Source organism: Phaenicophaeus curvirostris, chromosome 14, assembly GCF_032191515.1.
Source record: "Phaenicophaeus curvirostris isolate KB17595 chromosome 14, BPBGC_Pcur_1.0, whole genome shotgun sequence".
NCBI lineage: Eukaryota > Metazoa > Chordata > Aves > Cuculiformes > Cuculidae > Phaenicophaeus > Phaenicophaeus curvirostris.
The window spans coordinates 2,218,711-2,235,122 of NC_091405.1; the positions used below are offsets into that span (position 1 = coordinate 2,218,711).

At 41.3% G+C, this 16,412-nt stretch overlaps 1 protein-coding gene across 13 annotated transcripts in view; it reads right to left on the minus strand.

Annotated features, from left to right (window-relative positions):
- Window positions 1–14,796, minus strand: part of WWOX (WW domain containing oxidoreductase) — a 546,141-nt gene extending 531,345 nt beyond the window's left edge. For 12 of the 13 annotated variants that reach the window (XM_069868320.1, XM_069868322.1, XM_069868330.1 and 9 more), the window contains exons 1-4: window positions 14,672–14,796; window positions 14,229–14,293; window positions 12,913–12,970; window positions 11,558–11,736 (exon numbers count right to left, since the gene is read on the minus strand). In XM_069868320.1, coding sequence (XP_069724421.1) covers window positions 11,558–11,736; window positions 12,913–12,970; window positions 14,229–14,293; window positions 14,672–14,778 — 409 coding nt within the window. In that variant the 5' untranslated portion in view covers window positions 14,779–14,796. The remainder of the gene's footprint in view (window positions 1–11,557; window positions 11,737–12,912; window positions 12,971–14,228; window positions 14,294–14,671) is intronic. The other variant, XM_069868321.1, reaches the window with a different exon arrangement.
- Between the last annotated feature and the right edge of the window lie 1,616 nt (window positions 14,797–16,412).

Below are 16,412 nucleotides of genomic sequence, written 5' to 3' on the forward strand. Positions count from 1 at the left end.
GTACAGAAGTAAGAAATGCTGCTCACGACTGCCAACAGCAAAAGAAGAACATAAGAACCACTCAGTTCCTGGATCTCTGAATACACAATATAACATCCTTTTCTATAATCTGGTTGTGCTAGAGGAGAACTAGAAACATTCTTCACAAACTTTTAAACAAAACAATGACTTTTTGCACAAAGGCAGCTTTTTGACTAATCATAAGAGGAAAATGTCCCACAAATTTTATGAATGAGATTGATATCAAAAATAAAGGAAATCCAATTAGAAAATACGTGGATAAAGCGGCTTGGATAAAGAATAAACAATGAGGAGGCAACAAACAACTTCTACAAAGATAACATCACCTAGAAAAAAGTAAAAAAATCTCTAAGCAACACTCACTCTTCTGAACCTCAAGTCACAGTGCATGCAAAAATCTTAACTATATCCAAAAATGAACTGTGATAGCTCCTTGCTCCCAGATTCATCACTATCAAGAAAGCATTGTAATAACAAGAAAACCTAACCTCACTTAACATAAAGGAGACACTAAGTAAAAACAGGAACTTTGAAACTGTGACCAAGGTAACTATATGTAAATGATGAGGAGAGGAAACGTAAAGCATACGATAGTGCTGTACTATTCAGACTCCAAGACAGCTAGTTTCTGAGAAGCTTTCTGAAGGAATTGATACAATACTAAATGCCACCATGTACAAGTACAGTGAGAAATCAAAACCAGCAAGACATTACAGCAACAGAAAAACTGTGGCTGTAATACCCAGCAGAATGCTACAAAAGTATCATGTAATAAAAAGAAAAGCCAAAGAAATGGGAAAGGAGAAAAAGAAAACCCTTTCACTCGCAGAAGAGAAATAAAAAGAACAGGAAGGCCTAAGATTTTATGTGTGGTCAATAACAGAAGTAAAAACTGCAAATATCATTCATGAAAAAGCCACAGATCACTAGATACAAACAGTTTTGATGGTGTTCCCTCAAGATTTATTAACTAAACACGACATCTGATGTATTTATTTTCCTATATCACACATTGTCTTTTAGAAAGGTTTGCATACCATAGACTTCAGGATGAATACAAGATCAACACCTTTTGCACAGCACTATTGCTATTCTCTAATCCAGGCAAAATTCTGGTTTTGCTAATCCTGAACCCAGGGACAAGACTCCTGTCAATCAGGTCAGGATTTCGACATCTACCTCCCCAGCTCTTACCTGTCTCCTCTCACTTCCTCCTTGGTAGAGATTTACCGTTTCACGCTTGAGTTTCAAAACCTTATAAACTCTCAACATAGTAAAGCATAAGGAGCTTGGAAAGGACACAAGATACTGAAATCTTTTCTCCTTGTGGCCCTTCTGTTTCACGTAGGTTTTCTGCCAGCAAGCCAAAAACATCATACTCGGTACTGTACGTCTTTATGCTGAAACTAGAGTTGACACTAAATATCCAGATGGTACTGTCACTAGAAAACAGCACACATTTATCAATCTCCTCTGTCCCCACCATCTAACATTGTTCCAAAATAATACAAATGTACAGTTTAAACTAATCAAACAGTTCTTGCAGCACAATTTGCTTTCAGAACGCAAAGACACTAGATGATGTGGAGAGTAAGTTCTGTGTTGCAGTGAGATAGACTGAATCATGCAAGGGGTCTTTTAATCTCTGAACTATTAAATATGTATAAAATTGAGAAAAAACTTTGTGAAATTAAGTATCTCAAAAGACAGAAAAGCTATTGAGTTATGTTGTGGCCCATTGAAAAGTCTTTTTAACTCTTAGACAAGAAAATGAGTCCCACAATGCAAGGCTCCTTCCTGTTCTATAAACATTATTCCCCTGTAGAAGGAGCAACAGCAAGCACCCACCATCATACAGCTCCATCCCATCCTTTGTGAAAAGCTTCCATTACAAGCAGTAATCATTATTGAACCTTTTAGCCCAGCTGTAATTTCTTACACCTTACTACAAGTTCCACATGCATTGTGAATTTCAGCCAAAGCTGATGAAGTTCAATAACTCGGCTAACCAACCATGTGTACCGCTCATTACAGAAGTAATAAATAGATTCATCAAAATGAACGTGAAAAAGCAGTATGAACATCTGACACTATTTCCAGCTTACTCAATAAGAAAAATAAATTACAGAAGTTCAAGATTACGTTTTAACACTTACAGCATGTGCCAAGTAGGCAGTCAGAGCCTTAGGTAAAGCCGCTCAACGATGGCATTCCCCAACACTAAGCCAGAATTACAGCTGAGAGATGGTACGCATAGAAAACTCCCTCACAGTGATTTGCCATCAATGTCCACAACACAGCTCTGGAAATCAGAGACCCCCTCACCCCCTGCTTCTAGTAACATTATTCCAAGTTTTAAAATAATCGCTTTTAGTAGATTTTCAATTGTTTGGAAAACGTAAGGACTAATCCCTGGCCGACAGCTACCAACATCCCACAAGAAAATGAGTCCAAAGTCCCACCCCACAGGCACTTTCCCCTCCCTAAACCAGCTTTTCTACACCAATTACTCAGGTAATGTTTTCTGGCCAAAAACACACTTCCTGCAAGATCCAGGCTCTCCTGGTAAAGCACTGTAATACCATTCCACAAACACACTTGTAGAACAGAATCCACTCCTACCACCAAGTTTTGTGCTGCTACAAAGAAAATAGCTGGAAAATAATTAGCAGGGTGTGCATTTCGTTTTTAAGGTGTGTTTCAGTAAGAAACAAACAACAAAACTCCTGTACAGATACCAGTATTTTTATGGTAGGGCTATTCACGAGGTTTAAGATAACCTGTGCTGTGTTTGGTCCACAGAACATAGATCACAGCACCTAAAATATTCAGCCTTTAATTTTTCAGCATTACTCTTCCCACAATTCTTCATTAAGCAACCAGCTTTTCCTCAAGAGGATTAATGTCTGTTGAAGTCAGAGTAATAAAATGAAAGCAAAAACCATAGCTGCACAGACAACATGAAACTGGATCAGGCTGAAGGATGATTACTTTTTCCCCCCTCGCTCTCCCTACCCAATCACATTTTAGAGGGCTTAAACCCAAACCTTCACTGCCACTGTTTTGCTGGCAAAGATGGCAAGAAAACAGCCCCTAAATGACACAACTGCAGTGGCAGAAGACCCTGCTGTGAAAGCTATGTCTGCAAAATGATGTTTTTATTAGGCAACTTATTTTTCTCATGAGAGGCTACTTTATTCTTGCAGGGAAAAGCACACACACACACTGGCTGCCTGCAGGCCAGCCTGGCTTTTCTGTTAATATACTAACCTGCTCATAACAGTGAAGCACGCGATATATGGAGCTTAGAATTCACCAAAAGAAAGAAAATATACCTCAAGGAACAACTCTTCCATGCTTTTAAAAGCATACAAAAGTATCCCATGAAAAAAATCTCTGGAACAGCTAGGAGTTGGCCAAGAAAAACAATCCCAGATTATATATTGCTGACCTCTCTGTCTGCCTCACAGCAAGCTGTGAACTGAAACCTCCATAAATAACATCCACTTTGGTTCTCCAGATGTGAAACATTGCCAGCATGAAAACTTGCAAAGGTGTAAAGGCTGTAAGAGCTTCTTCATCACAAGTTACACTGGTTTAGCGAGAAAACTAATTTTGATTCAGACAACAAGCTCTTTTCACCAAATCAGGAAAAGATCTCAATAATGGAAAATGACCATTCAGGATGCAATGTCACAGGTCACATCCCTTTTTAGACTCATATAATCATGGAATGGTTTGCGTTAGATGGGACCTTGAAGCCCACCCAGTTCTACCCCCTGCCACAGGCAGGGACACCTCCCACTGGATCAGGGGCTCCAAGGCCCATCCAACCTGGCCTTGAACCCCTCCAGGGATGAAGCAGCCACCACTGCTCTGGGCAACCTGGGCCAGGGCCTCCCCACCCTCACAGCAAAACATTTCTTCCTAAGATCTCATCTCAATCTCCCCTCTTTCAGCTGAAAACCGTTCCCCCCTTTTGTTCTATTACTCTGCTCTCACAAGAAAGCAGGATTTAAATAACAGACAGTGAGTGGAAGCAAAGACCACACTTAAAAGATACAAAAAAGAAGTTTATGCTTAGGGATCTTCCAGAAAACTCATCTTTTGTGAACAGAACTGAGAAAAAAAAACACTACAAACCAAAACCAGATATATGTATTTTCTCTTAAAGATATTTTTTTCCCTGTACAAGCTGTCCAACAAAAACAGGACAATTTTTTCAAGGCTGATGGAATTCAGGTGTTGCAGCACAAGACAGATTCCAAACTCACAAGAAATCCTAAAAAGAATCAGAAACAGAAGACTGTCTCAAGCAGTTCCATTGCAGAATCCTTGCCAGTTGTACAGCCTTTAAATACTATTTCATTTGGAAACAGACCAGAGAAATTAGAAAGTTAGCTTTGTGCTTTCAAAGGAAAATGTGCATATTTGTCAAGGAAAATTTGCAATCCAGCTCAAAAACAGAGCCAAATAATTCCTTGCCTACAGCTGTGGACTCAGACCACCAAACACAACACAATATAGTGAACGGCAACAAACACATTTAAGACAGGCTAATACTATTTAAGTGAGAGTTCTCCATGGTATTTGTAAGGGTCTGTTTTATTCCTCCCACATGATCTGAGCTTCACTTAAATAAGACATTCACAGGTGTAATTAGGATTCAGCAAATATTATCCTCTTTGTGAAGGTCAATAAAGCCAGCCTTGGTAAAGTTGTTGTGTTGCCACAGATAATCGCAGTGGCTTCTGCAACAGAAACTGTTCCCCCCATTCACAAAATTCTCTCCTCCGCAGGTACGGACCAGTCGATTTTTGATTTCTTAAGAAAAGCCTGATGAAAAAGAACACCTTTACTATCTCGCCACTGCTAACAGATTCAGGGCATCACGGTGAAAGCTCTCCAGCACCTATTAGAAACATTCAGTGATCTCCATAAGAAATTCAGATAAGCTTTTCAAGTTTAATTTTGCTTCTCTTATGGGCAGTGGCTTCAATAGCCATTACTCAATGAGCTGTTCCTCAGCTGGTGGAAGAAATACCACAAAGGTTAAGCACCTCTGCCTCTATCAGGTCTCTGCTGGTGGATTCTCTGTAACTACAAGACAGACTCAGAACAACACTGACACAGAGAGAGCTCAAACACTGCAATGCAACACACAAACAGCCCAGAACCCAGGAACTCAGAAATTCTGAAGCTATGCGATGCATCACTCCCCCGGCAACACCAGCTTCCCTTGGCTTCTGCCAGGATGAAGCCTAAAGGCACACAGCAAAACACTGCAGTCCAGCCACACGCACTGTATCACTCGTACAGGTCCCTTTCAGAAACAGAAAAAAAAAAAGTAAAAAGCAACAGAAAAAAATTTAAGACAATAACAGGATAACAGAAAAACAAGTATCTCGGGATCTTTCCAAATTACTGTAAGCACTGTATTCTCACTGAAAAGAGAGATTCCTAGCTTCCCAGTAGTTTGAAGTCCTATTTTCACCCTGACAGGATCAGATCCTCAATGCCATTGGTCTCCAAACACACATAGTTGATCCCACATCCCAGACCACTGAAACGTCATTGCTTTTTCGCAGTAAGGGACACAGAAAAGCTTCTACTATTTTGGGAGCTGAATGATTTAAGAGGGGTAGCCATTGTACACTGCTCACAAATGTAAAATTCCTACACAAGAGGCTTCTGAGTTGGGTGCAGGCGATACTGTGAACAGCACATGATAAATTCCAGAGCTACATAGTCTGTATTTATCACAAAAGCACCACCATGTGTGAACAAAATCTAGTCACCTACATGGTACCATGATCCTTAATACTAAGTAAATTATCAAATTACCCACTGTCACAATGTTCTCTTCTACCATTCTACAGTGTTCAGTTATGTCTGTGTACATACACAAACCCTCACTGCAATTAGCCAGGACATCCAATACTGGGAATACGACACATTAAACACACAATTCATTCCAAAGGCAGGACAGGCTCTGTTCCGATAGTTGAGCTCACAACAGAGCTTTAGCTGCAAGTCTCTTCCCCTGATTTCACATACGTGACCTTCAGTTAAGGGTTACATTTGTTTTCAGGATGCAGATCAGCCATGGGTGACCATAAATCAGTTTAAAAAGAAAGAATAAAAGAATACTGCTGCTAACTGTATTTTGGTAGATAAGAGACCAAAAGTAGGCTGCTTTGCATTTCCTCTGTTTGTAAAAACACACTTAAATAAAATACCGCATCTTCTGCTAAAATGTACAAATCATTTTTAGCTACAATTTAGACTTCTAGAGTTTAAAAACTAATAGATATGCTACAATCTAACCTGTAGAAGTTTTGCAATAACCATTTTTTATTCTTATTAGGTACACAAGCTACCTTTCCACACTTAAGACATCAATAAAGTCCTCAAGAGAAAGAACCTATGAGAGAGAGAAATAAAAACCAGAAATTTCTGTTTATCATTTATAAATTAAAGGGCCAGGTATTCAAAACATTTTATATCATAAAGCAGACATTTAACTGTGATATGTTATAAGCGTGTTTCTCAACCTTTTGCATCAGGATGACAGAAGCTGCTAAAACTGAAGTTCTGTACAAGAAATAAATTCTCACACCAGCAGTACAATGCCGCCTAACAGCTCACTCCTCTTAAGTAGTGAATCACACTAATACCTAACACACAATTTTTCTTCCCTCCATTAAGGCCCCTTCACTGCATGGCAATAAAAGAGCCAGAAAGAAATCCCATTTCGCCAAACATTAATATGCAGGTATTTAGAAGAAGTAATTTAAACCATTTCAAACTACAGGCTTTACATAATCAAGGCAAAGCAACATAGAAAGCCTGAAACTTCGGCATTTTCTTCAGTGGTCGAAAAAAATGAAGCTGCTCAGAGCCAAATGCGAGTTTCATTTTCAGGAGGCAATTTGTGCTTTTTCTGGACATTCTTCACAGATGCAATTAACAGATTTCTTTTGACTTTCATTACGCATAAAACACAGAACTGCAGTTCGAGCAATGGTTTGGTTGTGATTACCAATACTGTTTTGTGATAAAGCCTCAGAAAAGCATTAAGAAAAGCCCTCGTTTGTGGTACCTGCCTTACAGAACATAAGCGTTTTGCCCTTCCATAATACTCTGCAGCACTCGTATCCTGCTACTCACACATACTTCAGCAGCTACAGTGGGTTAGAGGTAATTGCACCTGACAGAGCACAGAACATGTGCTCTCAAGGTCATATAACGACACAAACCTTAAAAAGAAAGAGCAATATTTATATAAGTCATCAAAAATCACATTAGCTACACAACTGTCTCCCTCATATTAAACTCAACTAATATTCTTTAAATAAAGAATTAAAAAAATGTTTGATTTGAGGAGATTGCTTACGCATGCAGCTGAAAACACCATATCTTTATAGAATCAAGTCTAGATGAACAGCTGGCATGCTTTTTACATTTTCAAATTCTAGCCCTAATAATTAAGAACACAAACAAGAAAACTGCAGGAGCATTTACCAAAACCAGGAAAGCACCGGGTCTCTTTTGTTTAGGATTTTCAAAGAGCAACACAGCCCTCTAGTGGAAAACTGGAAAGGATGCCTGGATTCGGGCAGGCAGCACACTGGGGAAGCACTGTCTCTGTATCCCACCTGGTGTTGGGACATTGAAAACAAAAATCACAACACATTCAAAACCGCACACTATCTTTAATTCCTCACAGCAGAATGAGTCTTACTGACTTTAGAGAACAAGCTGACAGTTTACAGCAGGCATGGTTAAGTATACAGAGAACAGCAAGTTTTTAAAGGCAGAAGGATTAATGTCACCCGACTAAACTGTTCAGTCAGAATCCTTTTTAATACACCAGCTACACCAAGACCAAAAGCTACCGCAACTGCTCCTGTGAGACCTGGACTAAAACTTTGACTCAGCTTAAAACAAAAAAGATAAGAAAAAAATCTGAAGATTATTTGGATTAGAAGAGAAAGATTCCAAAAGTAAAAACAAAAAACAGGAAACCATTTTACTACCAAGTCCTGATCTGCTGTGATCTCTTTACCTTGCAAGAACAGAACAATTCATTAACCTCCTCCAAGCTGCAAAGGAAAACTAATGTAGTGTTTATGAATCTAGTGGTTTTAGCATAGTTTTTCCCCATTCTTTTTACAGCAATTTGAAGGATGGAGAGGGTATGTAATCAAGGATACTCTTACATCCCACACTCCTGTCAGCAACGAAAGGTACCACAGAGCAGTCAGGCTCCCCATGTCACAGGGAAGCTAAAGGCAATGGAGTAACATTTGAGAAGCCAGAACGTGCAATACCATTAAAACTCCACCCCTGCTGAAGTCATTCAAAGCATTCCCTCAGTCACTCAGTAAGCAGCTCGGGTTTTCAGAAGATTAAAAGAAAGTTCCTGGCAAGCTATGCTGGATTCACAAATAAAACGCATTAATGTATTACTCCACCTTTGTCAATCTGTTTTTAACTTTCCTACCTTAAAGCAGTATATATGGATGAATAAAAACTTCCACGTTCATTCATCTTTCAATAGATTTACAGCATTTTCCAAACTCTACCTTGAGCATCCAGCATCGAAGAAACTGAAAAAGCATTTTTTTGCATTTTGACAGACTGCAGTCTACCACCTTACACCTCGATCTTTGTTCTACCTATTTTGAAATTAAAAAATTCTCGACAAATATAGAGGTACCAAAGTTAGTTTCAAACATACCATGGAAACTCATTTTGACAACAATCATAGAATCACAGAATGGTTTTGGATGGAAGGGACCTCAAAGCCCTTTAAGTTCCCACTCCTGCCATGGGCGGGAACACATCCCACTGGATCAGGAAGGGCTGAATAATTTATTTTTTTTCTTCTGCTAAGTACAAATGCTAATCCATCCTATTTTCTATCACTTTCTAGTCAAGGGACAGCAATAATTTCCTTGGCAATATTTACAGTTACCTCTTATAAAGCACAGGTTACTGTTCTAAAAACACTGTCATTTATTATTCCTCAAAATATTAAGGGAGAGAAATATTGGCTTAAAAATACACAGGGAGTTTCAAAGAAGTATCTACAACACAAAGCAGAGCAGAGCACTGAAATCCTAAAATTACCAGGGAACAAGCTCCAAAGCTGTAAGACTCTGCTGGAGGTAGACCATTAGTATTCCCACATGGAGTCCCAAAGAACTGTGTGGACACACTAAAGCTCACAGGGATCTCTATGTGATGGATCTCCATCCGTTACACGACACAGGCACATTCAAAGTAATCTGCCAGGAGTCACAAAGCAGGGCCAAGAGTTCTGCTAAGACTGATACATCTTAAAGATCCAGACAACAGAAAACTTTAAATTCTGCCGATTATGTCCAAGTTAATTGGACAAGAACACTATTAACCAACCCCAAAGGAGGAGCACTCCCCTCACACAACACCAAGGAGTCTGAACCTTGTTTTTTCTCCATCAAACAGCTCAAGGACAAGTCATAACTGGCACAGGCCCCTTCTCAGAAGCCTTTAGCACATAACATATCACACAAGAAGCACAAACCCTAGAAATGCTTTCTCCATAACCCATGCTCCACAGGAGTTGGTAACTGGTATCAGGCACAGCTTAGGACTACAGCAGTATTAAAAACAACATGGCACACAAGAGCTTTGAGATACATAGGCCGTAACACCTTCTTAATCACATATTTTCTACATCACCTTCATAGTTTTGGACTCCTTATGTCCTAGCCTCATACAGCAGCACGAGCCCAAGGTTTATTTCACTCATGCTCCCACTCTTTTTGGCACACTTCTGATCAGGGGCAATGTCCTGCCCCCACCTACTAACAGAAATCAAGAACTTGCATACATGTAAGTGTACATATAACTGTGCACAGATGCCACAGGCCAAGATCTGGTGCAAGGATATGCTCGCTTCACCTGTGATCAATCCAGATTATAAACTAAGGGAGGAACAGAGGAAAAACATCTTGACAAAAGCATCATACAACTTGTATTAATCTTTCGCCATACATGACACATTTGGCTCATTCAGACAGTCTGAATGGTAGCTCTTCTCCCACTGAAGGGAAATGGTCTGAGCCCAGGTAATCCTTAAGTGCTCTGAAACCACACAGCTGCATACAAAGAAAATTCTGCTGCTGGATGCAATGGAAAGACAGGCTATATCAGGAATCTGGGATGTAAACCTTACTAGAAAACACAACTCCCCACGCAAGTATGAGACATGCAAGTATGACACTTGTTCCCCCTAACTGTAACACCAGCCTGCAGCAGCACATGATGCAGTGACAGCAGGACATGTGCTGTTAATGCCTGAATTGCAAGCTATCATAAAACTTTGAGTTCTTCTGACTCCTGTGGGATAACGCTCCCTTACATAATTAAAAGATAAAGACCAGAAGAATTTACAGTTATGTCCTGCTAGTAACCAACTTTCCAGAATGTTTCCAAGGTTTTCGTGTCTTCAAATACATTTAAGTCAAGATCCTGCACAAAAAAAAGACACCAAATAATTTGCGTAAGGACTTTGATGTAATCCCAGCATAAAGAAAAAAGCAAACCACAAAAGGGAACAAAAGATTAATGCTTATCTAGGATCTAGGCAGACCCCCGCAGTTAACAAAAAAGGTTTTAATCTAACACCAAACCACACCAGCATTTTAATACTTGTGTCTCCTCCACCAATTTAAGCTGCAGAAAGCCATTATCTGCAGAGGTTGCTGAGGAAAACTTCAAACAGCCTAGCAAGTTAAGTTGGAGAAAAAAAAAAAAGCAAAGCCTCCAAGCACCAAAGCTTCATTATAAAATGAAACAAAAGCAGTTAATTAGAATCTCTGAAACACTCCACCCCCTATAGAAGTAATAGGATGTAACAGATACCTGAACAAGCTGAGTGTCTAACAGGATTTACAAACCTGCTAGAAAATACAACTAATGGGAATTTCAAAAGGTCATAAACATAGTTGTTTGCCCTAAAGGAGCATTGAGTATGACATACTGACACAAGTTCATCAAGTTGCCTTGAAAATACCTTCAGAGATAAAGATTCTACAGCTGCCTTGGAAAATCTTTACCTGAGTTGACTCACTGGCATTGGAAAGTGTTTGGGAATACTTCAGCGGAACTGCCCTGCAGCCACACAAACCTCACTCCTCCTCCTAGCCACCCAGATCAGGAAAAGAAACTCCCCTTCCCTTTCACAACCATCCTTTATAGATTCACATAACATAAAACGCCTCCATCAATGTTTTTCTAGCCAAAAATCATTCAGAATTCCATGTCTTTCCTGTGGCTCTCCCCTAAGCTCCAGAGTCTCTAAACTTATTTTAAAAGAGTGGTACACAAACCAGAACAAAGTTTTCTAGCTAGAGTTTTTACACCAATGTAATGCAAAACCAGTTTGAATACCAGAAGTACAGAGATATTTAATTAAATGATCACATCAAAGGAGCCAGCAAGATAAAGCTTACCATATTTTCCCTTACGTGTAATGTTAACCTACCTATTCCTGAATTTGCTCCCGTGATTATAACAACTTTTCCACTCAAGTCACGACCCTGGAGTATTTCCATCGCAGTACTGTTTCCATCATATCTTTGTCTAGGAGTAGCTTTGACTGGATTATCTTCAACTGTAAAGGCCAGTCTTGGGTCAAGGTAGGTAGTCCTTTTGTTGATGTGGCTGCAAAAGAACATGAAAATTCAACTGCCGTGACCCTTCTCTACTCTGCATTTAGATTTCAGTTATTTCAGCCGCTGATGTGTACACTGCGTTATTTAAATTCCCCAAAAATAGATTTTTTTTTCCCAATTTTGTTAAAATGATCCCAATTACTTTTTATCAACCACTTTTTCCGATTATGACAGCATTTTTTAATAACTGTATTCACACACTTCACAACACCATTCTGAACTTCATGTGACCCCCTGACACAAAAGAAGTCTGCCAAGAGAAAAATCTCATTATATTACGAAAGATCACTTTCTCCTAGGAGCTCTGTTTATAGGGGCCTGTTCTACTCCCTTGGAACTGTATCCAAACAGAAAAGGTAACAGAGTACTTTTTTCACAAACAACTGAAAACAAAGAGCTTCACATCAGCTCAGCAGATGGCACAACTGAGGTCAGATTCGCTTTCCTAAAAAAGGAGTTTTAGTTTTCTTCAGACAATTATCAGAAAGAGAGACTAAGCAATAAATTTCAGGCTTCAACGCTTAATTATAGAACAGAGGCCTCACTTAATATTTTGGCCTGTGAATATTCTTAATCCTGCCAAAAAATTCAAGATATCTGTCCCATTTTGGCCCTGCTACTGAAAAGCTAAAGGAGGAAACGTTCCAAGAAATCTTTCTGCTTCGACCAGCTTCTTCCGCCCTTACCTTCCTAAGAAATCTTTGTTGGCTCAATCTCTGTCTTCCATTCTTTCTGTGTTTTAGGTTGCGAGTCAGAGCTGCAGCAATTCTGGTTCATTGTGTATGCTTAAAGCACTACTGCAACGTTAATCAGCCATGGAGTTCTGGATACGTTTTTGAAGCTGTATGTAGAGTTTATCCGTAAAGGAATACTAACAAAATGAGGCGACACAAAACCTGCCTGAGGGTCAGCACACATCCAGATGTGGCTACGGAAGCCACTCCAATCAGACACCCGAGCTGGTATTTCTGTGCATGTGGAAGAAATCCAAAACCCACAAATGGGTGTTTAGACACTGTAACATCTGCATATGGACTCTGAAGTTGTATGTATTAATTACTCTGTGTTTCCAGCAGATCCCGTCAGAGTATGATAACTCAAAAAGTTACCCAATGTGAAACACAGCTGTCCGACTTGCCCACGCTCTACGTTTTGATGTACTTACTCTACAAAATAGACTTGTCCATTTTCATCAGTCTCCTGCTCCCATCCATATGGCAAACCTAGGAAACACATAAAACATCATCTTTTTTTCCAGACATTAGAGTGGACTCAGATTTGAAGTTTCAGTGATTTCTCAGACAGATACAGCAAAATTCTGTGTTATTTCTATAGGCAAGGCAGCTACAGGCTGTACTTGAACGCTAGAACTTGACAGGATTGCTTCCCTGATCACACGCAATCGCTCCTTAACATAAATACAATATCCAGGAGATCTAGTAAGGCTGTAATTACTGGCACACTAAGTACAGAGATAGTCCAAAGATTCTTTACAAAGATTATTTCACATTGTAGCACAAAACCAGCAAAATGCAATCATGCTTCCTAGTGCACGCACATCCATACTGCACACAGTTTGGCATCTGTCTTGATAAAGTAAATAGCAAAACCATTGAAAAAAGTCACATGTAACACGTACTAGAAGTTGGATCAAAGCCCTCCAGTTGGTCTGGGATACATTAAACTGAACCTAAAAGATTCTACGAGTTGGAAGGACAGATAAAGGAACACAAATGACCCACCTTCACAAAATAAATTCTTGTCTAAAAGACCCTACGGAAGTACTTCACAGATAACACTCCCAGTGTTTCTAGCCTTGACTGAGCATTCAACTGTAATTCAATCAGTTCAAAATCTATTGAAAATATTCCAGTTATCGTCACATTACCAATCCCAAAATAAACACAGCTTGCCAACAGTACAGTACCCTGAGAACACCTTGGAAGACTTAATTTAAGGCACTGATTCAAGGTCCTTAAGAAGCCATATATCTCTGGAAGTGTCCTGCGACACTGACTGCCTTCTACTCTGGCAAAAATATTCAACTTGGTAAGGGAAAACAAGTAAAAATGAAAACTAATGGGACTTTGCTCTGTACCCGAGATATTCTTTGATTAAATATCTTCTTCAAGAATATAATCCAACTTTAAATATTAACTGATGGACAGTGGGATACCATAACCCAATAGGGGAATTCCAGCCTTTTTCTATATCCTTTACGAGCCAAACAACCCCTTTATCCTGGAATGAGTACTTTGGCTCTACGGAGCAACATGGGAAAGTCATAAAACTGCAAAGCAACCGCTCTGCACAGCCCAATCCCACAGGCAAAGCCCCCCTGATGCCAGCCGTACTCTGGAAGCGCAGCCTGCCTGGGTGATCGGTGTCACCCAGAAGAGTGAGACGAGACCCAGTTCCCACACAAACTCCAGCCGACGCGTGTAACGCAGCTTGGGTTCATCACAAAACCCCAACACAAACCTCCTGCCACACGCTTCCTCTTCCCAGACTTGGGATGCTCCCACTGTGTTTTTTCTTCCAGGTGGCTGTAGGAGAGAAAAGTTTAAGGCTTTTAACGATCGCCTAGTAATTTTTTTCTGCCGTAACCAATTTTTTTGTTTTTCATATAGCGAATACTTCTTTTCAAACAACGTTTTTAACACAGCTGCGATAAGCGCCCTCCAGAGAAAAGGAAACGCGTCAGAACCGCTGTCGGAAGTTACCAGCCTTCCGCACTCGCACCGTACTGAGGGAGCAGCCGGTCCACCGGCGGGCACGGCGCTCTAGAAAACAAATTCAAGCAAGCGCCTCCCCTCCGACCCGCGGCGGGAGAGCGAAGCCGAGCGCCCCGCACAGCCCCGGCGGCCGGGGAGGCCGCGCCACCCCCCACCCCCCCAACCCCCGCGCCCCGGAGCCGCCCTTACCTGGCGTAGTACACCCACCCGTCGGCCGTGGTGCGCTCCTCCCAGCCCGGCGGCAGCTCCTCCTCGCTGTCCGTGTCCTCCAGCCCCGCGTAGCGCAGCGCCGCCATCGCCCCCCGCCCCTTCCGCCCGCGGGAAAGGGCGGGAACGGGCCCGAGGGGCGGGAAAGGGCGGGAACCGGCGCGAGGGGGCGGGAAAGGGCGGGAAAAGGCGAACTGTCAGCCTCACCTCTGTGCCGGGGAAGATCATGGAACGGATCCTCCTAGAAGCTCTGCTAAGGCATATGGAGGACAGGGAGGTGATTAATGACAGCCAGCACGGCTTCACCAGGGACAAGGCCTGTGTGACCAGCCCAGTGGCTTTCTAGGATGGGGTAACCACAGCAGTGGACATGGGAAAACCAACGGATGGGATCTATCTGGACTTCTATGAAGCCTTTGGTAAGGTCCCCCGCAACATCCTCCTCTCTAAATTGTAGAGATATGGATTTGATGCATGGACAGTACGGTGGATAAGATACTGCTTGAAGGGTTGTATTCAGAGAGCTCGAAGTCCAGATGGAGATCCATGACTAGTGGTGTCCCTCAGGGGTCCGTACTGGGCTGTTTAATATCTTCATCAATGATACAGACAGCAAGATTGAGTGCACTCTCAGCAAGTTTGCAGATGACACTAAGCTGAGTGCAGCAGTTGCCACATTGGAAGGACGGGATCTCATCCAGAGGGACCTGGACAGGCTGGAGAAGTGGAATTGTGAGAACCTCATGAGGTTCAGCAAGGCCAAGTGCAAGGTCCTACACCTGGGTCAGAGCAGTCCCTGATTTCAGAACAGGATGGGGGGTGACGTGATTGAGAGCTGCCCTGTGGAGAAGGATTTGGGAGTGCTGGTCGATGAGAAGCTCAACATGAGTCACTTTCCCTGGAGGTGTTTAAGGGACGGGTGGATGAGGTGCTGAGGTGCATGGTTTAGTATTTGATAGGAATGGTTGGACTCGATGATCCGATGGGTCTTTTCCAACCTGGTGATTCTATGATTCTATGAGCCGGCAGTGTGCGCTTGCAGCCAGAAGGCCAAAAGCAGCATGGCCAGCAGGGCGAGGGAGGTGATTCTGCCTCTCCATTCCTCTCTTGTGAGATCTCATCTGGAGTGTTGTGTCCAGTTCTGGAATCCTCAACGTAAGAATGAGATGGAGCTGGTGGAATGGGTCCAGAGGAGGCTACAAAGGTGATCAGAGGTTCGTTCAGGCAGGGCAGTAAATAATCCATTCTGCTTAAAATCTTCTGTCTTTTGCTTTCAGAGTCATATTTGTAGCAAATAGTGCTTCAAAAATGCCATTCTGATCCATTGCTGAAACAATCCAGTAAATTAATTTTTCTGGATATTCTAAGCTTTGCAGACCAAGATTAATTCCACAGTCTGCCAGAAAGTGGATAAATTAAAACAAGATGACATTTAGAAATGGTTGTTGATTTCTCAATAACATAAATGACAGTTAGAAAAGTAATCTCCTTTACTGTTAGTCGCACTTCAGACCATCAAAATTGAATGTGTTTGTCTAGCTTCTCTTTGAGAAACGTTGACAAAAATTTGATCATATAATTACACTGGCAAGCCTAAGGCAGCAGAAACTTAACATTTCCTTAACGTTAGTCACAGGCTTCTATGCTTTGCTGCATCATCTCCACTGTCTGTCAAAGATCTGGGCACTGCTCAATCTGGCAAGTATCTGTGTGTCGAGAATGA